We start from the raw sequence: 27,292 nt of genomic DNA, 5'->3' as shown, positions 1-27,292 counted from the left end.
TAGGAACGTCACCCATATCAATAACATGCACAACACAATTGAGACCTTAAGGGTCTCACTCGAACGAGCTTAACGACCCGGTACCAACCAAAATGCCTAAGCGCCCAAGGATTCGCACCATAGAGTCAAGGCACAACACACCACTTATACGCTCTACTGAGAGCAAACCAGAGCCATAAACATAAACCGCCCGCTTGCTACGAATTATCTCCAACGGAGAATAGAGTTTAGCTAAGACTTACGCACATACCGTATGTTATTACAAACGAACAACATATAATTTCGTACTAAAAGTACCTGATGTAGCGCTGTTGGGCTTCCGCGCTCCACTACCCATCATGTATTCGCGCTCTAACCTCCTGACCCGATCGTCATGCGATTCGGAACACTCTGACTTCCGGTGTCCCTCCATTCGGCAAATGAAACACCTGATTGAACCTAAAGGCACCACCGTATAATCTTGTGCCAAATGACCCCGTTCCCCACACTTAAAGCACGTGAGCTTGTAACCCTTCTTACTCTTCTTCTTCACATTCCCGACGCCTTCAGGCGTACTTCGTGCCCTCTTAACATGAGCACCATGTAGTCCTAACCTTGCAAGTACATCTTCATCATCGCTACCTCGAGGTTTGAGAAACCTCTTTTCAAACTCTTCCTTTACAACTTTAGTCACTTGGTCTCGGACCATTTCCGTCATTTGTCCTTCGACCAACTCCTTGATTACTTCTCTAACTTTGCCGGTGAAAACCGAGACATATTGTTCAAACACGGCCTCAATCTTTAACGTTAACTCATCCTTCCCTTCGTGAATAGGCTCACTCGTTCCGCATCCATCTTCCGTTTTCATTCTAAGGGATGCAAACGATTAGATCACGAACGTATAGACCACACGTACAACACCGTCCCATCTTGCTAAACACTCGTCGTACATCACTTGTTAGACATGATTTGCACCCGTAATAAGGTTTGCAAGTCCTTATTACGCATACACGCCGTATCAACTTGTTAGTACAACGACCGCCTCGCTCGATGATATAAACAAACACAAATAAAATTCTACGCGATATAAACACACGCGAGAATTATTATCACAACACAAAAGTATATTAATAATATCCGCATTACTAATATAAACGTTAGTCCACTTACAAACAAGGCACTAACTAAACCCATTCCGACCCGTAATCCTACGAGTCCCGCAACAAATTTAGCACACACAAAAGTCTAAGTCTAGGCACCTATCTCAAGTCACCTAAATCCCTTAGACCATGCTCTGATACCACTTGTAACAACCCAACCCATTAACCAACCAATAACGCGGATAAAACTTTTTTTTTTTGCTGGAACAGCATATGGCGCGGCGCGCCATATGGCCGCGCGGCGCGCCAAAGTGGCCTGTCCAAAAAGTCATGAAATGCGAAAATGTTTAACCACTTCCCGACGTATTTAGACAAAACGCTTTTAACCATACATTAATATATGTAGAACTAACACGTTCCATTAATAAAATTAGTCTTACGAAGACCGGGCCCACATAGGCCGTTTTACGACTTTCGTACGAAAATATAAGTTTTCAACCACATGATTTGTAATACAAAATAAAGGCCGAGCATGGCGATTGGGGATACGCTACCCAATCCTAATCAATCCAAAAGCAAGCCTTCTAAAGCAACTACGCGAGTCCACTAGTCTCACGCTTACCCGAGCCACCGCATCCATGAAAATCTATAAAAAGGTAAACAACGAGAGGGTAAGCTAACGCTTAGTGAGTGAGAATATACTACATACATATATATGCATAAAATGGACACGCCACACAAAACCAAATACCGCAAACCGGAGCATCCAAGCATAAAGGCAAGCTAGTCTAAGCATACCGTAAGATCACTAAGCAACGAGCTAAAGATACATCAACAAAATATAAGTTCACCAACAACGATGTGAACAATGCCAATAAGCTACACCCGGAGGGTTAGCTACATCACGACAATACAACATTATATGTATACAATATATATATATATATATATATATATATATATATATATATATATATATATATATATATATATATATATATATATCGAATAACATAATTTGCTTACGCTTACAACACAATAACCATGGTTAACCAAATCTTCGCAAGGGAATGACTTCGCGAAACAAGTCATCGATGTTCATAACATCCGTTAGGGTACTTAACACCTCGTATCACTAACCCCTAGGGTGGCACCTTAACACCTCGGCACTTCACCCCGAGTGGCATCTTAACACCTCGATGCTTCACTCATTAATTTACGGAGTGGTGTCTTAACACCTCGACACTACACCCCTAGGTGGCACCTTAACACCTCGGCACTTCACCCCGAGTGGCATCTTAACACCTCGATGCTTCACTCATTATTTTACGGAGTGGTGTCTTAACACCTCGACACTACACCCCTAGGTGGCATCTTAACACCTCGATGCTTCACCCCCTTCACTCATCACGTGAAACGTGGTGTCTTAACACCTCGACACTACGCATTTAATGCTACAACAAATAGATACATTATATACCTACACATATAATTATTCCACTCACTATATTAACCCTTCATCATTGGGGTTATATAAGTCCACATCATACGCCCCTGTGATAACGTACACACAAAGTGTGCACCTCGCCAACGTGGTCAACCAAAACGCACAACCGTGCCAATTGGACCTATACACAAGTCCAACAATTCCACCTATACGAGAAGCGATCTCTACAAGCGAGAACCCCTTCTCCCGACCCGCACCCATCCTACACATACATATGCATATAGGATATTAACACTCACCTTGTCGCCTTGAAGAATGCTACCGAATAATCCGCAATCGCCGATGGAATGTACCTAATCCATTTATCACATAACAAGTAACACAATTAGGGTGGATATACAAATCAACTCAAATTGACAACTAGTGCAATTTCGACCCAAATGTACTTCTAAGCACAAACCGTGCCCAAACTAACCAATTATCACTAACACAAGTGAGAATGGTCCTAATATGCCAATTAAACCCGAACACAAGTGTTAAACACTTATCGTTCTCAAAATCGCCCATAAACCCTAATTTTGACCCATAAAGTCAAAATCTCACCAATTACAAGTTTTGACACTAAAACATTTTTAACCCAGTTTTATACTTCAACTTAATCCATTTTAAGTTTATAAACCTTATTAAATCGACAATTGGGTCATAATCATCACCAAACCCTAATTTTGACTCTAGTCAAAATTAGTCAACCAAACACACCTAAAAGTGTTTCAACACTTCCATAATCACTAAACCTAGTGATTAAACCCAATTACAAGTCCTAATCAAGGCCAATTTATTCACCAACCCGAAATCCACCAATACTAACAATAAACCCGATTACTAGCATCACTAAACTCACTTCATGAGTTTAAATGGGTTTCTTAACAATTTAAGTTCAAACCCTAACTTTGAATATCAAATCAAACAATGAAATTCGGAGTTAGAACTTACCACAACAACCAAAACGTAGCTAGGAACGAGGTGAATAACTTTAAAACCCGAGACTTTGATCAATTCAAGCTCCTTCTTCTCCAATTCAAGCTCTCTCACTCTAGAACTCTTCCTCTCTCTCTAGATGTGGATGAGAGTGTTTGTGTGGGTGAGAAATGAGCTCCAATGGAGTTCTAGATCAGTTTTGGTGACCCTAAACCGACCCTAAATGAAAAGACCAAAGTACCCCTCATTTAAGCCTTTTAAAAAGGCTGAAAATTGCATCAGCAGCAATCGGCGCGCCGCTCCAAAAGGTGGAGCGCCGCTCCAACCTGCAGGTCAGTTTTCAGAAACTTGTTTTGGCCATAACTTTTTGACCGTAGCTCCGTTTTCGATGAATCAAATATCGTTGGAAATGTAATAAGATTTCCTTTCCAATGGTAAGGCTTTGAAACATTAACATAAACTTTATTTGGGGTTGAAAAGATACGTACACACCTTGTCACTTCAGACAACGTCCAGTTTCCTTCGACGTTCGAGCAAACAACACGTACATGCTTCGTACACTTCATACACGTATCGTACACCATAAATACATTATGTACAATAAATATTTGGGTCTTACAAAGCTAAAGGCCCTAATTACGGAAAAGTGAATAAAGTGGAAGGATATCCGGAGTATGCAGATCAGAGAAATGTTGACCAAGATATTAGTTTGGGCTAGGGTAAGATAATTATGTCGATATTAAGGCTATGATTGAAATGGTGTAGATCTGGTTGGATGAGCCAATTACACAGACCTACTTATCTCTAGACTCTCAGAGTTCTCGTTGAGTAGTGAAAAGTATGTTACTTGGTTGTATAATTGAAATATAACCATACCTTGGAGGTGATCCTTAGTAAAGTACTAGGTTAATTAGTGAGTTGAGTTCTAATCCTAACCCTCGTTATAAGTTTAGTTAACTGAATAACAACGTGCCGTGTTGATTGAACACTGATCACAAACGAAAGGAGTCCGTCGGGTTAAGTTGACAAAACCTTAAATGAAAACTAAAAACCATTTCATCATACTAATGAGATCAAACCAAATCAAATATTATACAGCATTACAGTTGATATACTGAAAGTAAAGTAGATAGAAACCTAGCAGATACCTAAACAGTTGATAAGACTTAATCCTAGGGCAACAATCAAACAAGAACATGCAATAGGTTTAGGTCATACATTTAAGGCACTAGCTAGATGTTAACAGCTCCTAAGAGGTCTCCTTGGAACAGTTAATAGGCATACTAGGTCATTCATGTCTCAATTTCTAAGTTCCGTGTCTCAAAAGCCATTAGATGCCTCTCGGGAACTCCGGCTATACCGAGTTCATAGAATCTTCAGATACGATATAACCAGGGGTCTTAATCCTATGAAGTAGCTAAGTTCATATAAGTGGACAAGTCCTGATCACAACCTAGGTTGGTCAAATCCTCAAGATGCTAGCATAGCATAATGACAGTAACCGTACTAATTTAACATAACTACGCTAACCCAAACTTCTATCATGGCAACATACAGATTAATTAAGCTAACATGGTAATATCGGAATGCATTATTAAATATAAAAGGTAAGAATACATGTTTAATACAAAAGACAAGCGTTTCGGATAAAAACCTGAAAAGGCTGAAGAAATCTGCCCGAGATTGCAGGGACTCGCCGGGATATCCTCCGAAAAATAAAAGCTAAGCTAACTACTACTAAAAACTAACTAAAACTTGAAAATATAAAATGAATTGTAAATTGAGTGTGTGTTGAAATGGATGGAGAGAGCCCTTTAAATAGACTTGAGTTTTGCCTGCAAACGGCTGGCAGGCCGTTTGGCAAGCCGTTTGGCAGGCCGTTTGCAGGGGCCGTTTGCCAGGCCAGGCTGTTTAATGTGGCCATTTGATCTGGGCGTTTGGCAGGCTGTTTGGATTGCCTGGTCAGCTGGTTTCACTGGATCGTAACTTGATTTCTTGTCCTTCACCGTTTTCGCTCTAGATTCTTCGTTTTAGCTCCGTTTTACTTGATTCTTTTTGCATCGCCTTCGTAATTACTTATTCTACAAAATCAACGGACAAAGTGATTATTTTTGCGATAAAGTTTGGAACTTTATGGATTTTAGAGCCCAATATCGGGGGTAAAAACGTGACTTTTTAGCCGATATCAGTGTTACAAATACAATGAGAATAGGGTTACAATATATAGGGCAAAAAACGAATCATTTCCAAAACAAAAAACTTACTGAACACGAACAGGCTAGCGTTTTGCGAGCTCCTCAAAACTCTAAACTATTCTTCAAACGCGAAAATACCTCCAGGGATTGATCTTTCGAAAAATCATCAGGTTTGCATTTTGCGAGCTCATGCTCGCGATCCGCGAGGTCTTCAACATCTATTTTTTCATTTTATTTCGTTTAACATCTTCAACCTAACAGTACCGAGTTGTATTACGGTTTTAGAAGTGACGTCCATCTTACGTAATTTGGGATATGTCACATATGTCTGAAAAGATGTCATGTTAAACTTTACGAAATTTTACAAAGTGCATATTTTCATATGTCACGTAGGAGAGATGACCTTGTCCGACACTCGAAATTCTTGGAAATGAAGCATTGGATTGAAAGGTTTTTTTTAGGTTAGTTCAACTCATTCTCGTATCGACGAGGTGATCTTATCGGTTTCAGAGATTCCTACGAGATGGTCACACTGAATTCCAAGGAAGGTGAATATTTTCATATGGAGACTAGCCCGGATTGCCTTCTATCTAGGCTTAGTCTCTCGAGACAGGGGATGGAAATTGATAGGATAGCTTGCGTGCCTGTTATGTGACTATCAGGTGGAATCAATAGATCACGTATTATTCTCTCGTTCAGTGGCTGCCGCTTTGTGGACGAAGGTAAAGGTATGGTTGGAGTTAAAGTTTCCTATATTCGTTTCATGGTCAGCTTGCTTAATTTGGTTCGAAGGTTTGATGTTGCTTGTGCAATCGAAAGATGTTGTGTATGTTATAATCACACTCATGTTATGGCATCTTTGGAGGTACCGTAACAACGTCTTATTTGCTAATATGTCAACGAGAAAAGAATTATTATTCGACTCGATTCAATTGGTTTCTTTTAATTGGATTAGTAGCAGAAGTTCATGTAATTTTTGTTGAGATTCATGGCTCATGAAGTCATTGTAACTCGTTGTAATGTCCTTCTCTTCCTAGCTTCTCGTTTGGGGTGAATGTTTGTTTTTGAAAAAAATATTGTAGTTAAAAAAAGAATTAGTTTGTGGGAATATAAGGATATAGTTGTATAGTATTATAGAATAATTTAATAATAAAAAGTTACAAACAAAAGTATTCGTCAGAAGACTAAGAAACAAATTAATTGTCAATTTTTTAAGTCTCAAAATGGACGCTGGAGTCGAAACGTGAGAGAACGATCAGTGGCGGAACTTGAACCCAACTACAATGGAGTAAATTAGTGAGCGGAGGGGTAAACACTAAAAAAATCTTATTTTTTAGTAATTTTTTTTTTCTTTAGTGTAATTTTTTTCTGAAAAAACCAGATGGAGCGAGCTCCTCCTCCGGAGTACCTTAAGTACCACCCCTGGAAACGACGGGTGGAACGCCGACTTGGGGTTGTGGAAGGTTGGGATCTGGACATTCCACTATGAAAACTTCAATGACGACGTACCACTTATAGTGCTCTTAGGCTTGTTGGCTTTTTTGGAACAACCAAACTTTATTAAAAAAAATCAAACTTCCTAGCGAGGAGCTAGAAAAGCCGGGAAATTACAAAGTCTTCAAACGCCAAACGTTCCAATTTATAGTCGAATTACCTCTACTTTTTAGCCAATTAAAAGCAAATAAACAAATAGAATTAAAAAGACAATCCTTCTTCATCTTGTGTGCTTAAAATAACTCGCTATTCCGAACCTCCAAACGCGCCAAATCAAAGATGCGATGATTGTGTATAACTTTATCTTCAATTGACTCGAAGCCTGTCAGTCATCAAACCAAGAAATCAAATCGTTCCACTCCGAAAAGCATGGCATATCGATGTCCACCCATATCTTCACTCTTCGCCATAAACAGTTAGCCAATGCGCAATCGAATAAAATATGTTGCAACGACTCCACACCATGTGAACATAAAATACATTCAATCTAATTAATTTCAATACCTCGCCTCGAAAGATTAATACGAGTAGGAAGCCGGTCATGAGCAACTCTCCACAAAAAGATATTAATCTTCCGCGGTAATTCCTTGACCCATCGAGTATAAATATTAGAAGCAGGGAGAACACTTTCATCAATCAACTGTCTTGTGGAAGTCACCGAATAACCAACCTCGTTCCCTATGTTCTAGTCCCATGTGTCTTCACCACCTGTAAACGATTCCTTTGTATGTTTTAGATTTACGAATTCCATACTTCTTTCTAGGCCTATCATAATAACCAGGAATAGGTATGGCAGAGCAAAGAGATAAATCTCTAAGTTCTTTCTGTAAAGCCGCTTCCGTGCACATTTCAGTGATATAAGTATGTGTGAACTTAATTGCTGGTAAAACTTAAATTTTCAGTCTACGGTTGACTTAATAACAAAATATTAAAATGACTGTATTTATTCAGTCTACGGTTGTTCGTTTTCCTATTTAACATTCTACACACAAACATATACTATTTATTACGTATGATATTCGGGACATACATCACATATTCAGACATACGATGCATCTATCAATTCATAGCTTCAAAAGAAAAACATCAAGGCCGGTATCTTAATGTATCGTTAAGAGGAGAAATTTCATGGTGATTTGAGCTATAGATTATCACAAAATGTCGTTATTTATGTTAATCGTTGTTTAGGTAAATTGTGTTAATATAAAATAAATTAATAACTTAAAGATCTGTATGTTAACATTAACTAATCGGATACAGATTTGTTAAAAAGTATGTAGACGAAGATTTAAGGATCTTAGGTCGCTTGCTAACAATCCTAGAGGCGGAATACACAAAAATTGGGTTAAATCGAGATATGGGTCGTATCGGGATCGAATAGATCAAACCTAGGACCAATACTAGATTAGATCGACGCCTAAACGAAGTATTTCGGTGGTATTTGGTGTTAGAGTTCGGCAGAGACGAAAACCTGTCGATTAGGGTAAATGGGATGAGTAACCTCAACAAAGAAGTCTCAACCCGTATATATACTGCATATCAGACACACTCGGTCGAGTGTGTCTCTCAGTCGGTCGACTGTGTAATACAGTCGGTCGAGTGTGTGGACATACTTGGTCGACTGTGTGTGCAGTTTAACTTATTGATTGTTTAACAAATTAAGCACGCACAATCACAAACGTAATCAGTAGTCACAAGTAAACATTATTACATAACCGAATGTATCAAACAACGAATCAATCTACGGCTGGGGATTCATGCACCAACAAACTCCCCTAAGACCTAGCCGTAGAACATAAACAATTCAGTTATCAATCAGTAAACGGATCTGTCACCCAGTTCTTCAGATAGCATAGTTTCACAACTCTGCAGTACTGTTCAGCCTGCACACGATTTTCTGGACGATACAGCATCCGGTTGTAGTATAAGGTGAACATATCTTCCTCACAGCAGTTCCTCAACCAAACTGGTCCAAAACCCTTATACTATCATTTTCATCTCCTCCATCTTTGTCTAACACAATAACCGCTTCCTCCGAGCGTTCATCGTAATACTACCAACGAAAAAGAGGACTGAAGTGCTGCGGCATCTTCCGCAAAGGAACCTTTCGCATATACTTCACAGGTTGATATTTTACTATCTTCCTTCTTACCCCTGTTTTCCTGTTCATCCTGTAAGAGATCTTTGGAAATTGTGGTAGAAAGCCTATAAAATTAGGTGACCGAAATGATCTTCTTATCTTACGAACCAAAATGTTAGGAATTCCATAATAATCCTGATACAACATCTTAAGCCTGGCCACCTGTATAAACTCAAAATATGGTAACGATTTGAACTCGTGTGCATACTTGATATAATCCACTCCGTGTTCTTTCTTGATCGCATATATATCAAACTCTTTTATATAAGCCCGGGCTATTACCTTTCCCTGAGCACGTAAACTTTCACAGTGCTCGATAAACTTCAAAAACTGCGTCTCCACCTTAGGCTTCATAACATACTGCCTAATTCGCATCAAGATCTTCCATTCTTCTTCCAAAACTTCAACCTTTTCTTTGTTGATTTTCACCGGCAAAAACCCTTCTGGCAACACACTTTCCTGTTCTTTTTGTTCTTTTTCCTTGCACTTTCTATTCAAAAGTTCATCATTCATTTGAAAGTAATCAGCAAAAGTTGGAAGATCATTATCAGCAAAACCTTCATAACGTGGATACGGCTCTGTCGGCTCATCCTCAATAATCACCTCATCAAAACTATTATCACTTTCATCAACAACTTCTGTATCACTTAACTCATCATCAAAAATATGAGCCCCTAAAGTCGAAGCTTCAGTCGAGGCCTTTCAGCAGATTCCTTAGCTTGTCGCTCTAGATGCTCCATCAATTCCTGTTCAGTCTCAGTGAGATTTGGAGGGATCTCCCCTTCTTCTAAATCAGTATAAATAGTAGAATGATTAAGTCAATCCCGCATAGCTAAAAAGTTAGATACAGTTATAACTTGAAGTGGAGTTACATACAGTGGGTTATCCTCAGTGTAACCTTTAGCAATCTCAACTGCCATGTCCTCCTCATTACCTAGGGTACCAAAAGGATCTGGACCCTCCTCCTCTTCTTTAATTACTATTTTCTTCTCCCATTCGTTTAACCTCTCAGTCAATTCTTGATTTTGAGTCTGAAGAGTCAAAATTTCTCCAGCCTGACTTCCCACATTTTTCTCAAGTTCCTCAATTTTCAACTGTTGTCGATCAACTAACTCCCTCAACGCAGAAATTTCAGTTTCCCTTCTTTGCTTATCTTCATCAACAGCCTTTTGAAATTTAGCAAAATCAGCAGTCAATTGAATCAATCTCCGATTAACTATTCCTGTCAGATCACCCGTAACACCTTCAGGACACTGAGTAGTTTGGACTTATTGAGTAGATGGAGTTTGTTGTTGTTGAGTGGGTGGCACTTGAGTAGAAACGCCAGCATCACCAGTAGCTTGAACAGTCAGAGCAACCTTCGGTTGAGACTTTGTTGTGGAGGATGAGCTTCCGTCCTTAACCAAGATCTTCAAACGCTTCTATCTCTGTCTGGTTGACACCTTAGGAGCTTCAGCTAACTTTCTTTTAACCAAATCAACTTGTCTGTCATCAAGCGCAGTCACATCCTCTTCATCAACTAATCGAGGACCAGTGTGCTTCGATGGAGGCTGATTTACCTATTCTTCACCTTCGATAGTAATGTCGGTCTCATCTCCAGAAGTACTATTTTCATGTCGGCAGCTTAAACCTTTCGGACACACGTACTTTTCATTAGCCAGATGGCCGATCAACCTCTTCTCCGGAACCTCAACCCTATTGTGCAAAAACCTATTGAAGGACTGATCATTCAAATGATTCTGCTTCAGTTCATCCTGAGGAATTTTCACTAACCCTTGAACTTGCTTCTCTAGCATAATCTGAAGAAACCTCGGAAACACCAGATGTACCTTCCTTTTAACATTCAGAACCATTCCATCAAATATAACTTGAGAAAAGTTAAAATCAGCATTCAAGACCAACGCAACAAACATAGAACTATATTTTGCAGTCATCTCATCGAAACCACCCTGCATCGGGCTCAAGCACCTCAGAAGAATGTACGTAAAGTATCTGTACAACCTTGGGAGCTTAGTACGTTTCACAGCCTTGGTTATATCACCAGCATAACCACATCTCTTCAAACACTTTCTTACCTTCAGAACTGGTAAAGAAGTTGGCATATCATCATCATCCGGGAACCCCAAATCTTCTTTGATAGTCTGAGCAGAGATCCGAACAATGGTATTGTTGACTGAGCTTAGAATCACCTGCCGATTGTTCTCAATAACAATGCTAGCAACTTCCCAAAACTTTCTCTGATGTGAATAGTATGGAGTGCACTCAGCTGTAATTGCCTTAAAGATTCTGGACCGCTTCAGAAATGCGATAATTGGACCAAAACCTCCTCTTTGAGCTTCCGTTCCGGTGTCATCAACACAAGCGAGCACATTAGTATCTTCTCGTCCGATTAGACCTAGTAGTTCAGATGATAGCGGGATCTGTTGTTCTTCTACTTCCTCTTCTATATGTTGTTGTTCTTGAGACATCTCAAATAATCTGTACGAAACTCAAACAATACAAATATTAAGTGTTTACCACCATGAATCATGGGGTATCAAGTTAATTTCATGAATCCGTTGATAAACAAACATAATAAGCACCTTAACTAAGAAACGCACAAATACATCGTTCAGAGGTTATCGTTTATTACAAACCATAGTTCCAAGGCTAACAGACTAGCCTTATCAAATTACACATTATACCAAACTAAGCATAAAAACTGAAACTCATACCACGCCAAGTTTTTTAAACAAGTTATGTAATAAGGCTTCATAGGGAAATGGTTCTTCCATCTAAAGAAAATCTTTCATCACATTAATGGGAAAGTGACCCATATTCACCTGAATACCCTCTAGTAAGCAATACAATAGCAGAGCTTCAGTACCGCTCAATAAATTGTCTTCATAATTCTTAAAAGTGACATTTTGCTTGATTATCCTTAGGTGAAGTTCAAGTTGAGGTAACACCTCGTCGTCACTAATCTCAATCCTACCAGAACTAACTTCTTTCCCTGGCTTACATATCTTTGCAATTAGCTCAGACAGGTTGAACTTGTTGGGAATCTTTCTCATGTTCTTGCTATGATACAGTATCTTGACACCAGTGTGAGGAACATTCAACAAAGTTGAAAATTCCTCCATGGTCCATTTGTACTGTTGCTCAAACAGTGTGGAATGAATAAACTTCTTCTTACCATCTTCTAATGCCACATTGGCATAGAATTCACGCACCAATACTGGACAAAAGTAATCTCCAATATCTAGGAATGCCTGACACTCAATTTGTTCCCAAGGAGCATAGGTCAATCGAGTCGCAATGACTTTCTATTCCACTAGAATGCGTCAATTACTAGCTAGAATTCTCCTACGCTCAATGTCAAACATTCATTGTCCAACAAAAGAACCACCTGATATTCTTACACAATACTATACAGAACATTCAGAATAATATGGCATGAATTCAACAAAATAATCAAAAACAGCAAAATTCAACAATTAGGGTTTCTATACACTCGGTCGAGTGTGTATACACACACGGTCGTGTGTGTCGACACACGATCGAGTGTGTGAACTCACTCGTTCGAGTGTGTCACACACTCGGTCGAGTGTGTTCATATCTGTGTTCACCAAACTTTTCAAATCGATCAAATCTGTTGTTTTTGGTTCAATTCCTGGTCACATTAGCCTCTAAATAGGCTGATCAACACACTTATATCATCAGTTTTAATAGTTTAAGTCTAAAAAGAACTCGATTAGAGTTTTACACATCGAACATAAAATCAAAGATTTAGGGCACATGAAAACGAGTTAGATTACCTCGTTACTGGCGCTGGAATCACAAGAGAAAGTTGTATCTAGAATACTGAATCAAAACCTCCTTCCTTAATAACGAAAAATCTAGGTAAAATTCGACTCAAAATCACCAAGTGTTCTGAGCCGTTCGTGACTCAAACCTTTTTATACCCTCAGACACACTCGGTCGAGTGTGTCACTCACTCGGCCGTGTGAGTATACATACTCGGCCAAGTGTGTTTATAAAACGAAACACATTATTTTACCAACTCAATCGGTCGTGTGAGAGAGTCACACGGTTGTGTGTGTATACTCACTCGGCCGACTGTCTTTTAGCTTTAACACTTAAAAACTTTAACGTTTAACTTCACTGACTTTTCCTGTCCACTCCCCCTGGGACTGATCTCTACAGTATAAAAACAAACACGCTTTGTTCCTTTAAGATCCGAACAACTTATTTTCAAGTTTAACGTAAAACATATGATTCCTTTCACAGTAAACCTTTCCGAGAACTGAGTTGCTAAGCTTAATACACAAAACAGAAATGCACACGCAACTAACTTATGAATGCAAATATTTTTGATTTTTCAGATATGTATGCACATGCAAATATACAAAGCGAACAACTGTACAAGATCTAGCGTGTCATGATCAACAGTATTACGACAGACATAGTAAATAACATTTAACCTTACAGGTCTGTAATAATTCACCTTCTAACATCAATTTCATTAAACGATAGCGTAAGCATATAAATGATGTTATTAGCATGAAAACAAGTGATACAGCTTATCATGAATCACACTACGAGGAGCATAACACATATTTGTGTGAGTTGACATATCAAATTGATTTAATCTTTTGATCCGGGGATCAGAACTGAACTACGTTGACATGATTCACTCATTTTATAGCATAAACGGAATAACTTTCAAATATATCAATAAAAATTAGAATTGGGTTAACAATCCTAGAGGCGGAATACACTAGAATTGGGTTTAACCGAGATATGGGTCGTATCGGGATCGAATAGATCAAACCTAGGACAAATACTAGATTAGATCGACGCCTAAACGAAGTATTTCGGTGGTATTTGGTGTTAGAGTTCGGCAGAGACGAAAACCTGTCGATTAGGGTAAATGGGATGAGTAACCTCAACAAAGAAGTCTCAACCCGTATATATACTACATATCAGACACACTCGGTCGAGTGTGTCTCTCAGTCGGTCGACTGTGTAACACAGTCGGTCGAGTGTGTGGACATACTCGGTCGACTGTGTGTGCAGTTTAACTTATTGATTGTTTAACAAATTAAGCACGCACAATCACAAACGTAATCAATAGTCACAAGTAAACATTATTACATAACCGAATGTATCAAACAACGAATCAATCTACGGCTGGGGATTCATGCACCAGCAAAGTACGATAAAAAGTTAGCCATATAAAAAGTGGCCAAAATGAACGTTATCATCTTTGATGGGAATTTTTAATAAAAGATAAAGGATAGTCCAATACATCCCATGCCGATGGAAACCAAAAAGAAACAATTCTTTCAAATTTAATAGTTTTCCTTCCCTTTTTCTGATATTTTTAAAATTATGTACAATGTTGTTTAAGAAATATTGTATTCAACTAGGAAGATTTGTCATTTATCAAACGTTGAAATTTGGTAGTACTCGTATAAGCTTTGTCATTTTTATAGTTTTTACCCCTCATGTTTTTCAATCTGAAATTATTAATCCACATCTACAAATTCATCACAAATGTACATTAACATACTACTCCGTGACTCCGTGTATTGTAGAATTTGTAGAATTTATTAATAATGTCGCAACGGATTTACTTGTGTACCGTCGCAACGGATATAAAAACGAGTAAAAAACGACCAACATTAAAACAACGGTCAACAATGGTAATAAACAGTCAAAAACCTTCGAAAATGATAAAGACGGGTTGAGAAGGGGTCGAGATGGATTTGACCAGTGTTGACTTCTATTATGTATTTCAGACATATATATTATTTGGTGTTTGTCTTTGCGTTTAGAAATTGATTATTTGATTATCACTTTTTCTAATCGTAAATAATCAATTTTTAATGTTTGGCAAGTTAAACAAAAAAATCAATTATTTGCAATTTGAGAGACTCAAAACTTGGAAATGAAAAAACAAATCACTCTTACTGCAGGAAAACATGATTATCAGATTATTACACTTTCCTTGTCAATTTAACGAATAATCAAATTTACCAAACAGTATAATCAAATTCAAACACTATTAATTTATAGCACGTTTTGATACAGCTGATTATTTTATTATAAGTATCATAAACGCATAATCAACTTTTAAAACGCAAACCTAAACATCCCCTAAATATAGATATTTACTTTTAGTTTTACATATTTATGTCTGAAATGTTTATTTATGTTTGAAATATATATAAAATGTCAATGTTGGTCAATATTAATCTCGACTCCGTTTTAACCATTGTGAGTTGCGACACTCTAAGATCCTAATCGTGACTGAGGGAGTAATACAATATGACGATATGATGATTACAGTTTGACACGATAAACTACAAATAAGAATTTTAAATTTGTTTCCCGGAACTAATTGGCGGCTTTTTAGAAGACTGCAGTAACCATTTGGTTGGCTATATATACTCATTCAAAAATAATTTACATGATTCCAAAACCTCATTCCTAATTCTGCCTCTACTGGGCATAAAAACCCTAATCATCAACATAAAGCAAATAGGTAAAACCTTAATTTAGCATCTTAATCTCTCCATGCATGTTTTTAATCATTTCGATTAATTTATCGTAATTCTAGTTATATAGATTTTAGATTTCGAAACATCTTCACATTCATTTAGCTACACGAAGTAATCAATTTATTTATTGCTATTATACCCTCCGCAAAATGTTAGGGTTTGCAATTTTAGTTCAAATACACAAGGATTACTTAATGTTAGGATTCCATGCTAATCCATTTTCGCAATCAAACGTTGTATTTAGCTTCAAATGTAGTATTTGTTATGGTTGTTGGATTTTTAAATTTTCAAATTTTGTATTGTACTGTAGGAATGGGGGATAATTCAAGTGAAGAACTGAAAATACCATTTTTGCAACAACCTAATGTTGTTGAATTAGATCAAGGTGTTTCTACAGTTACGTTTAAAATTGGCGGATTTGAATCCTGTTCGATATCCATTGAATCCATCCTTCAGAAATTGAAAGGTGTCGAGAGCATTATCGTTTCACCATTTCAAGGTCAAGCTGTAGTTAGATATCTATCCAATCTTGTCAGCGTAAGTCACAATTAAGTATTTTAATTCAATTAAGTATTTTAATTCCTTCTTATTGTTGGGCGTGTTTTGGGATTTGTTTTAGAAGTGATTATCAGATTTTAACATATTCAAACTAAAGTGACTATTTAGGGGGTCAAAAAATTATCTCACGATTAGTTGCAACAAATTTTATTCTAATTATCTGATGTCCTATGACAACATAAAGTCTGTTTTGTTTATTAATTTTTTGATTATGCAAACGTGATGTTTTGTGTATATTATGTGTATATATATTTTTACATGACAACTTTTTGTTTTTATAGCCCAAAACAATCAAAGAAACGATTGAAGCTGCAGGATTTAAAGTAAATGAATTAATAGAGCAAGACATAGCGGTATGTCGCCTTAAAATCAAGGGGATGTCATGCACAAATTGTTCTGAATCAATCGAAAGCTCTCTTTTAACGGTTGAAGGTGTAAAAAAGGCGGTAGTTGGTTTAGCTCTCGAAGAAGCAAAAGTAAACTTTGATCCAAATATTACAAACACAACTCGTATCATTAAAGCTGTTGAAGATGCTGGTTTCGGAGCTGATCTTATGAGATCTGAAAATGATGCAAACAAAGTTCATATAAAACTAGAAGGTAACATATCTTCTGAAGATATGATTGCAATCAAGCAATCGTTAGAGTCGATGAATGGTGTCAATCATGTTGAAATAGATTTAAAAGAAGCTAAAGTGATTGTTACATATGATCTAGATTTGACTGGTCCAAGATCAATCATATCGTTTATTCAAGATTCTTGCACCGAGTCTACTCATTTTCGAGTGAGTTTATATGTCCCAGAAAAACAAAGGGATACTGATCGAAACCATGAGATTAAAACATATAGAAATCAGTTTTTCTGGAGTTGTTTGTTTTCAATCCCGGTTTTTATTTTCTCTATGGCACTTCCTATGATACCGCCTTATGGGAATTGGTTAGGTTATAAAATTCATAACATGCTTACTATCGGCATGGTTTTGAGATGGGTACTATGTACGCCTGTACAGTTCATCATTGGTCGAAGGTAATGAACTATTTATATCCTTAAAGCACCATCTTTTATTGTTAAATTATTATTTTTATTAAAATCCTTATGGGATTTTGCTAATTACGGCTGTCGTTAACACGATTTAAATAGTTGTACTTTGATGTAACTGCCACCACTAAATTAATAAGTAACCCCTACGTACAACTATTTAAAGCGTGTTAACGACAATCCTTAGTGCTGTCTATAACGCACTTTAAATGGTTGTACCTTCATGTAACCACCGCTAACCGCATGTACAACCGTTTAAAGCGTCTTAACAACCGCCTTTAGCAACATCCTTATTATTATTATTATTGTTACACAATTGATCTCACTTTCTTTCATAACAGCACACAAGGCTTCGTGTTATTAGCTGCAAAAAAAAAAAAACATTTTTTCATTATTTTTTTTCTGTTAATCGTTTGTAAATTCTTATTCAGGTTTTATGTGGGATCATATCATGCACTAAAGCGAAGATCTGCCAATATGGATGTTTTGGTTGCACTAGGGACAAATGCAGCATACTTTTATTCTGTATACACAGTAATAAAAGCATTGCTTTCAGATAAATTCGAAGGCCAAGATTTTTTTGAGACGAGTACGATGTTGGTATCTTTTATTCTCTTAGGAAAATATTTAGAATCTATGGCCAAAGGAAAAACATCCGATGCGTTAGCAAAGCTCGTTGATCTTGCTCCAGATACAGCTTGCCTTTTGACAATTAATGATGAAGGAACCATTCTTTCAGAAACAGAAATAAACACACAACTTATTGAACGAAACGACATTTTAAAGATCTTTCCGGGTTCGAAATTTCCTGTTGATGGTATTGTTGTTAATGGTCAGGGGTATGTAAATGAAAGTATGATTACAGGGGAAGCCACACCCGTTGCTAAAAGCGTTGACGACAGGGTACACCCATTTTTTATTTTATTTTTAGTATTATTCTAATTCTAAATTCTAATTATAATTTAATTAGAACAATTACAATTATAATTGGCTGCTAAAGATACTTGAATTTTTTTTAATAGGTTATTGGTGGAACTGTGAATGAGAATGGATGTTTGTTAATAAAGGCAACTCATGTTGGTTCAGAAACAGCACTTTCACAAATAGTTCAAATAGTTGAGGCTGCTCAACTTGCACGAGCACCTGTGCAGAAGCTCGCTGATCAGATATCAAAGTTCTTTGTACCTGCGGTGAGTTGTTCGGATCATATTTATGTTAGTCTTGATTGTTCAGCAATTTAAAGTTATCACTTTTTACCAAATAGATGTATAAAATATATTTGTGACTTCTTAATGTGGTCCAAATGTGCATGGTTCGGGCTGTACTTAGTATATTTGTGAATGCTTAATATGTATTTAAATATTTGATCAAGATTGCCACATGTAACAGTATTAATATTATAAATTTCAGGTGGTTGTGGCTGCTGTTGTGACATGGTTAGGATGGTTCATTCCTGGTGTAGCCGGATTGTATCCTAAAAGCTGGATACCAAAGGCAATGGATGAATTTGAGCTTGCATTACAGTTTGGTATATCGGTTTTGGTTGTAGCATGCCCATGTGCTTTAGGTCTAGCCACTCCAACAGCGGTTATGGTTGCAACTGGTAAAGGTGCGTCACAAGGGGTACTCATTAAGGGTGGAAATGCACTCGAAAAGGCACACAAGGTATAATTTTGTGAACCAATGTTTATAGATTACTGGTTTTGTATCGTATTATTTTAACGTTATTTGAATTTTTGTAGGTTAACACAGTTGTGTTCGATAAAACAGGAACGTTAACTGTTGGAAAACCAGAAGTTGTTAGTGCAGTACTCTTTTCCAGAATTTCAATGGAGGAGTTTTGTAGTACTGCAATTGCTATAGAGGTTAGTTTAAGTTTTCATTTAGGGGTGTTTGGATTTGCGTTTTGAAAATTGATTATGCATTTTAGATAATCAAAATCAAATTATCAGCTTTAGCAAAACGTGCTATAAATTAATTGTGTTTGGATTTGATTACACTATTTGATAATGCAATAATCAAATAATCAGGTTTTTAAGTACTTGGTAAATCAAATTATCTGATAAATCAACAAGTAATTAGGGAGAAAAATAGATGGTAAAGAGAAAATTGATTACCACGTTTTGCTGCGGGTGACCTGCTTTTTCATTTTCATGTTTTGAGTCTCTCAAATCGCAATTAATTGATTTTTGAGTTTAATGTTGCCAAACACAATTTATTAGTTATTTACGATTTCAAAATGTAATAATCAAAGAGTTTTATTCTAAACGCAGACACCCCCTTAATATGTGGTTAGATGTGACAATATCAACCCGTTTACTTGACATGTTACTCTACACAATTTTCTAATTGATGTTGCTAAAATTCTCAAATCCTATACATGTTTGTTTTTAAGGCGAATAGCGAACACCCAATAGCAAAAGCAGTTGTAGAACACGCCAAGAACCGACTACCAAACCACAGAATCGCAACTACAAACGGGTCAACGGTGAAGGACTTCGAGGTGCACCCAGGAGCTGGAGTTGAATGCAAATTAGGACCCAAAACAGTCTTATTTGGAAACAAGAAATTAATGAGATCATTCAACATCCACATCAACCCTGAAGTAGAAACCTACTTTTCAGATAACGAAAAACTAGCCCGCACATGTGTACTACTCGCAATAGACAACAAAATCGTTGGTGCAGTTGCAGTAACCGATCCAGTAAAACCAGAAGCTGCGCGTGTTATATCATATCTACACTCAATGAACATAAAAACAATAATGGTAACCGGTGATAACTGGTCAACTGCAACCTCAATAGCAACACAACTCAAAATCGAACACGTGTTTGCTGAAGAATCACCTTTAGGTAAAGCAGATAAGATAAAAGAACTACAATCGAAAGGTATGATTGTAGCGATGGTTGGAGATGGAATCAACGATTCGCCTGCGCTCGTTGCAGCAAACGTTGGTATGGCAATTGGTGCAGGAACAGATGTAGCAATTGAAGCAGCTGATATAGTTTTGATAAAAAGTGATTTAGAAGATGTGATTACTGCTATTCATTTGTCGAAAAAGACGATTTCGAGAATTTATTTGAATTATGTTTGGGCACTTGGGTATAATTTACTTGGTGTGCCTGTTGCTGCTGGGATATTGTTTCCGTTTATCGGTGTTCGATTGCCGCCGTGGTTGGCTGGAGCTTGTATGGCTGCTTCTTCAGTTAGTGTTGTTTGTTCTTCATTGTTGTTGCAAATTTATAAGAAACCATTTGTTTACTCTAGATAATTATAGTTGCATATGTTAAGAACAACAGTTTTTTTTTAATAAAGTGTATTGTGTAATTTTTGTTCTTTGTGGTGTCACATTGTAAAAAAAATCATGTAATTGTAGTTTTGAATTCGAATTATTAACCATGCTTGTCAAAATGTCAACTCATACTGTTTTGAACAATGCATAGTTATCTACTTATTTGCAAAAGCCGTCCATTATCTCGCGTTTTGGTGACTAGTTCGTCTCGTTCCGTCTCAGCATCTAATAAGTCAGTAAACGAAATTTCGGATCAAAAGCAGGAAAAGTCGGGTCAACGCCTGTCAAAAGTTAAAATTTCGGTTAAAGTCAGTTAAATAATTCAAAATTGACGTAGTGTAGTGTTACTTTCTTGTTGTATTATATAGGTACAAAACGGGCAACGAAAGTTTTTCTGGCTTTAAAATAAAATATGTGTAGATATTTATATGTTAAAAAGTCAATGTAGGTCAACGTCCGTCTCGACCCTTTAAGGTCCCGACCGCCTCGACTTCGTCTATGTCTTTTTCAACCTTGCTTATTTGTTTGTTGGAATATTAGTTGAGGGGCTGGTTGTGATCATTTAAAGAAGTTAGAAGGCCAAATCTGTAAATTTTCTAATTATATTTCTTTCTTCCTTTATTTTACTCACAGCACCAGTAACCCTGGTGTACTTTGTGTTTTATGAACCTGTTGATCATGAATTGAGCTTCCTCTTCATTACGAACCAAATATCCAATTAAGCACAAACGCTAGCATTATTATATTAACTCAAAAGGTAAAATTTATAAATTTGCTCCTTTATCTTTCGCTTGGGTCAGTATGTTACAATCTGTACGTATGAGCATTTTAGAGCTATAAGTTAATTTGCTGATAGCATATTCTCATTGCTTGAACTCCACAACTAATTTGCATGTATGTAATTAAAGCTATAAACTAATTTGCATGTTGTTTGTTCTTCATTGTTGTTGCAAACTTATCAGAAGCCATTTGTTTACTCTAGATAATTATAGTTGCATATGTGAAGAACATCAGTTTTTTTTTTTTTTTAATAAAGTGTATTGTGTAATTTTTGTTTTTATTGTAAAAAAATCATGTAATTGTAGTTTTGAATTCGAATTATTAACCTTGCTTGATAAAATGTCAACTCATAGTGTTTTGAATAATTGCATAGTTATTTACTTGTTTGCAAATGCGTCTGTTATGTTGCGTTTTGGTGGCTAGGCCGTCTCGATCCGTCTCAGCATAATATGGTAAAAAAATCTTTCTAATAAATTGGTAAATGATCAAAAGTCAGGTCAAAAGCGGGAAAAGTCGGGTCAACGTTAGTCGAAAGTCAAAATTTCGGTTAAAGTCGGTCAAATTAAACAAAATTGACATAGTGTAGTGTTACTTTCTTGTATTATATTAGCTGTACTAACAATTATAGGTATAAAACGGTCAACGCAAGTTTTTCTGGCTTTAAAATATATGTAGATATATTTATATGTTAAAAGTCAAAATAAGTCAACGTCCGTCTCGACCCTTTAAGGTCCCGACCGCCTCGACTTCGTCTCGCGCCTTTTTCAACATTGCTTATTTGTTTGTTGGAATATAAATTGAGGGGCTGGTTGTGATTATTTAAGAAGTTAGATCGTTAAATCTGTAAATTTTCTAATTATACTTTCATTCTTCCCTTTTTTACTCACAGCACCAGCAACCCTGTTGTACTTTGTGTTTTATGAACCTGTTGATCATGAATTGAGCTTTCTCTTCATTACGAGCAAAATATCGAATTGAGTACAAACGCTAGCATTCTTAGATTGAACTCCTCAACTAAATTGCATGTATGTAATTAAAGCTATAAACTAATGATTCACAATGCGTATGTGTGATCATATTGAAATGGACAAATCAAATGGTGGTTGTGTGTGAATTCTTATGTGCCCACCAAGTGTTTGATGTAATGCCTTTAGCTGGCTTAACCAGAAATGGAAAAATGCTTCTGATATGTGTCGATGACATCAGCATGGAATAGACGAGTTGTGTATGCCAATAATTTGATATGTGATGATTGTTTCTAACTTGAGGTTTCGTTGCTGTACTCATAAACCTCGTACGTATCTGATACATATGTTGTCCTTCCAAACACGATCACTTTCGCCGTACCAAAACGAGCCGAAAAACTGGAATACAACTCACACTTTCATCCTATCAAACCCGCTCTTAATACTATTGGAAAAATGCAAATCAATGACTCAGTTGAAACAAATTCAGGCACGAATGATTGTTACAGGATTAATCTCGGATGGATTAGCTGCAAGTCGATTAATTGCATTCTGTGCAATTTCAGATTCAAGAGATCTTGATTACTGTAAAATGATACTAAACAATTTACGGAACACGAATGTGTTTTCATGGAATGTTATGATTAGGGGTTACTGCGAGATCGAAAAACCAGAAGAAAGTGTCTTCTTGTATAGGGAGATGTTAAGAAGGGGTAACGGATTGCGTCCCGATAATCACACGTATCCTTTGTTGCTTAAATGTTGTAGCAAGTTGTCGTTGACATGGATGGGTTTGGCAGTAATTGGGCATGTAATTTGTTTAGGTTTTGGTTCCGATTTGTATGTGAATAATGCTGTTATTCATTTGTTGGTATCATGTGGGAGATTGGTTGACGCACACAAGGTGTTCGATGAAAGTTCTGTGAGAGATTTGGTAGCTTGGAATTCTATTATCAATGGATATGTTAAAAGTGGGAAGCCAAGTGAGGCGTTGAGACTGTACGAGCGTATGTTGGCTGACGGAATAAAGCCGGACGAAGTTACGATGATAGGAGTTGTATCGTCGTGTGCTCAACTCGAAAACTTGAATTTTGGGAGGGAATTTCATCGATATATAGAAGAAAATCAAGTAAAGGTAACGGTACCACTTGGTAACGCGTTAATGGACATGTATATGAAATGTGGGGATATGGATAATGCTAGGAATTTATTCGATAAGATGGTTAAAAAGTCGATTGTGTCGTGGACCATTATGGTGGTTGGTTATGGTAGATACGGGTGTATGGATGTTGCCAAGAAACTGTTTGATAAAATGCCTGAAAGAAATGTGGTTTCGTGTAATGCTATGATTGGTGGTTACATTCAAGCCGAACGTTATAAAGATGCGTTAGCTTTATTTCATGCAATGCAAGATATGAAGATTAAACCCGACGAGGTGACCATGGTTTATTGTTTGTCGGCATGTTCACAACTCGGTGCCCTTGATTTTGGAATCTGGATTCATCATTACATTACAAAACACAATCTTAATGTAAATGTTGGTTTAGGTACAACGTTAGTCGATATGTATGCCAAATGTGGCAACATGAAAAAGGCACTCCAAGTGTTCGATGAAATGCCTAGTCGAAATTCTTTAACATGGACCGTTATAATTAACGGTCTTGCTAAGCACGGCAAGTCTCATAAGGCCATATTGTACTTCTGGGAGATGGTTAACGTTGGATTAACGCCGGATGAGATTACATTTCTAGGTGTCTTATCAGCTTGTTGTCATAGTGGTTTAGTAAACGAGGGTCGAAAGATTTTTTCTCAAATGTCAACAAGATTTAATGTTTTGCTCGAAAATAAACATTACTCTTGTATGATTGATCTTCTTGGTAGGGCGGGATTACTAGAAGAAGCCGAAGAACTCATTAAAAGTATGCCAACAAAACCAGACGAAATTGTTTGGGGAGCGTTGTTTTTTGCATGTAGAGTTCATATGAACGTTGAGATGGGTGAACGTGCGGCTTTTAAACTTCTTGAATTGGACCCGGGTGATGGTGGGACCTATGTTTTGTTAGCGAATATGTATTGGGAAGCGAAGATGTTTGATAAAGCTAGGGAAGTGCGAAAGTTGATGAGATCACAACGAGTAGACAAGACACCCGGTTGTAGTTCAATTGAGGTCAATGGAAATGTTTACGAGTTCATTGTTAGGGACAAATCACACCCTCAATATTGTGAAGTAAATGAATGTTTGATTCATTTAGCAAAACAACTTGAGGTGTTTGAAGATATACATTTAAATTCTTTGTTAGCCTCAATAATATGAGAATGCGACTTCGTTATACTTACAAAATTGTATCGATAAGTATTTACTAGATATAGATTTGTGAATACGTTGTAAAATTAGAGAAAGATCGACCAATTCTAGTTTTCGTTGTAAAATTGGTTACCCATATCGATGTCTTAACCGTACCATACAAATTGTTTTTGTTTAATATGTACGATATGCATATATATTTTTGAAACTAATAAACTTAAATTGATATCAAAGTATTGTAAGGCAAAAGGCTATTTTATACCGTTAGTTACATTACTTATAGGGTTAAAGTAAAAAATAGCCTACAAACTTACACAAATGTACCGATGGTGATGTCGTCCACAAATCTATTTCCGTTCTATTGTGGCCTACAAACTTTCAAAAATGTACTAATATCAACATTTTATAGTTTTGACCTGTTACATACTAATTTTGACCTAATAAAAATTTTTTTCTTTCTTTTTTTAGAATTTAGATCCAATCCACGAACGATACGTGTTGATTTTAACCAGTTTAACCGGTAGCAAGTCATTTTTGTTTACATTGGTACACTTTTTAAAAGTTTTTGTTTACATTGGTACACTTTTTGAAAGTTTGTAGGCGACAGTAGGACGGAAATGGGTTTGTGGGCGACATCGGTACATTTGTGTAAGTTTGTAGCCTATTTTTGGCTTTAACCCTTACTTATATAGCAAGCACATTAGTTAGATGGAACGAACAGTAATAGAGTCTCAACTGTACACTTACAATACAACACGTTTTATTATATGTATACATTAGTTAATCACGTTTTCATATGTATCATAGTTAGCTCCTAATATTGTGGATGGTTAGTTGTAGATTATCAAAGATAAGAATCATGTACTCTGTATCTATACTCACGTCTGATGAATAAAATACACAACAGATTTACACACTTTCATGGTATCAGGCTTTTTCTCTCCTTAAAACCCTCCACGAATTCATCTTCTACAATCTTCTTCGATCCACATCCATGGCTTCCAACAAATTACACCCTGCCATCACTGTTAGCAATATCAAGAACTTCATCCCCATCACTCTTGAACTCACTACCAGTCAATACGCTTCATGGACTGAGCTTTTTTAAAATACACTGTCGTGCTTTTGATGTTCTTGACCACATTATTCCTGATTCTTCCTCTCAATCATCGCAAACCTCACAAACCACTTCTCAAACACCTCCCAAAAATTGGGCAAAACTCGACGCCATTGTTCTTCAATGGATTTATGGCACCATAACCAACGAACTTCTTCTCAACATCCTATCTCCATATTCCACTGCTCAACAAGCATGGGATCGTCTTAAGGGAATTTTTTATGACAACCAAAACTCACTGGCAGTCCACCTCACAAATCAATTTGCCAATACCAAGCTTGAAGCATTCTCCTCAATGTCAGCCTACTGTCAAGAGATGAAGCATATTGCCGATCAATTAGGCAACATTGGTCCCAAAGTTAAGGAAGATTGTCTCGTTCTCCAACTCATCACAGGACTGAGCGATAGCTATGATATTGTTGCCTCTCTAATCTCTCATGCCAAAAAGCTTCCTACCTTTTATGAAGCTCGCTCCATGTTAATTCTTGAAGAAACAAGAACGGCTAAACAATCGCCTGTGCCTAATCATGCCGTCCTTGTTACTACTGCATCTTCACCACTACCAAGAGTTGCGGCACCGAATCACTTCTTCAATCAAAATAACTCCAATCGAGGTTGTACTAATTACAGATGCAATGGCCGTGGCCATGGATTTGCAAACAGTGGGCGTGGCCGAATGAGTTACTAACACAGCTACAATCCCAACCCTAATGGTAACAACTCATCTCAGTGGACCTATGGACCAAATACATGGCAGACTCCAACCTGGGATGTTCCACCCTGCCCATATCCGATAATGAATTGGGCTTGGCCCAATAACTCCACCAATCAACCTAGACTCCTTCGCCCATGACCACAGCACAACTATGCTCACTTTGTTGCACCAACTGATATTGAAGAGGATTTACATACCATGACGCTAAATCCTCCTGATGAAAATTGGTACATGGATACCGGAGCTACATCTCACATGACAGGTAAACAAGGTAATCTTACTTTTTATTATCCAACGAGGTTACCTTCACGTATTATAGTCGGTAATGGTCACGGGCTTCCTATCTAGGGCTACGGCTCTTCCACTTCACATACTAATTGCAATCGTCCACTTTATCTTTAAAACATTCTTCACTCTCCATCATTAATTAAAAATCTTATATCTGTACGTCGCTTAACTACTGACAATAATTTATCTATTGAATTTGATCTGTTTGGTTTTACTTTGAAGGACGTTCTGAAGGGAACCCCTCTAATGCGGTGCAACAGCACCGGTGATCTCTATCCTTTCACACCTTCCACACTGCTGCCAACAACAAATCACTCTGCTTTTTCAGCTTGTTCTCAAGACTTATGGCACAAGC

At 37.1% G+C, this 27,292-nt stretch overlaps 3 protein-coding genes across 3 annotated transcripts; all 3 read left to right on the top strand.

Moving 5' to 3' along the window:
* Positions 1–15,818: 15,818 nt before the first annotated feature.
* On the top strand, positions 15,819–20,768 carry LOC139867656 (copper-transporting ATPase HMA4-like). Its single transcript, XM_071856022.1, has 8 exons — positions 15,819–15,862; positions 16,189–16,415; positions 16,718–17,463; positions 17,907–18,378; positions 18,498–18,665; positions 18,886–19,140; positions 19,218–19,340; positions 19,871–20,768. Exons 2-8 carry the CDS (start codon positions 16,191–16,193, stop codon positions 20,744–20,746), a joined length of 2,865 nt encoding a protein of 954 aa, XP_071712123.1. The 5' UTR covers positions 15,819–15,862; positions 16,189–16,190; the 3' UTR covers positions 20,747–20,768.
* Positions 20,769–22,669: 1,901 nt separating this feature from the next.
* LOC139867645 (pentatricopeptide repeat-containing protein At2g22410, mitochondrial) lies at positions 22,670–24,913 on the top strand. Its single transcript, XM_071856013.1, has one exon. The coding sequence runs from the start codon at positions 22,796–22,798 to the stop codon at positions 24,824–24,826; it is 2,031 nt and encodes a 676-aa protein (XP_071712114.1). The 5' UTR covers positions 22,670–22,795; the 3' UTR covers positions 24,827–24,913.
* A 791-nt stretch (positions 24,914–25,704) lies between these two features.
* LOC139893133 (uncharacterized) lies at positions 25,705–26,622 on the top strand. Its single transcript, XM_071876283.1, has one exon. It carries the CDS (start codon positions 25,705–25,707, stop codon positions 26,620–26,622), a length of 918 nt encoding a protein of 305 aa, XP_071732384.1.
* Positions 26,623–27,292: the final 670 nt, after the last annotated feature.

This window comes from Rutidosis leptorrhynchoides, chromosome 1 (genome assembly GCF_046630445.1).
Source record: "Rutidosis leptorrhynchoides isolate AG116_Rl617_1_P2 chromosome 1, CSIRO_AGI_Rlap_v1, whole genome shotgun sequence".
Classification (NCBI taxonomy): domain Eukaryota; kingdom Viridiplantae; phylum Streptophyta; class Magnoliopsida; order Asterales; family Asteraceae; genus Rutidosis; species Rutidosis leptorrhynchoides.
The sequence above is the reverse complement of the archived record's forward strand: the minus strand, read 5'-3'. Positions and strand labels throughout refer to the sequence as shown.

Coding starts and splice junctions, on each gene's coding strand:
- LOC139867656 (XM_071856022.1), top strand. CDS start 16,191: ATGGGGGATAATTCAAGTGAAGAACTGAAAATACCATTTTTGCAACAA. Junction 18,379..18,497: donor CTAAAAGCGTTGACGACAGG/GTACACCCATTT, acceptor TTTTTTTAATAG/GTTATTGGTGGAACTGTGAA. Junction 19,341..19,870: donor GTACTGCAATTGCTATAGAG/GTTAGTTTAAGT, acceptor TTTGTTTTTAAG/GCGAATAGCGAACACCCAAT.
- LOC139867645 (XM_071856013.1), top strand. CDS start 22,796: ATGATTGTTTCTAACTTGAGGTTTCGTTGCTGTACTCATAAACCTCGT.
- LOC139893133 (XM_071876283.1), top strand. CDS start 25,705: ATGAATAAAATACACAACAGATTTACACACTTTCATGGTATCAGGCTT.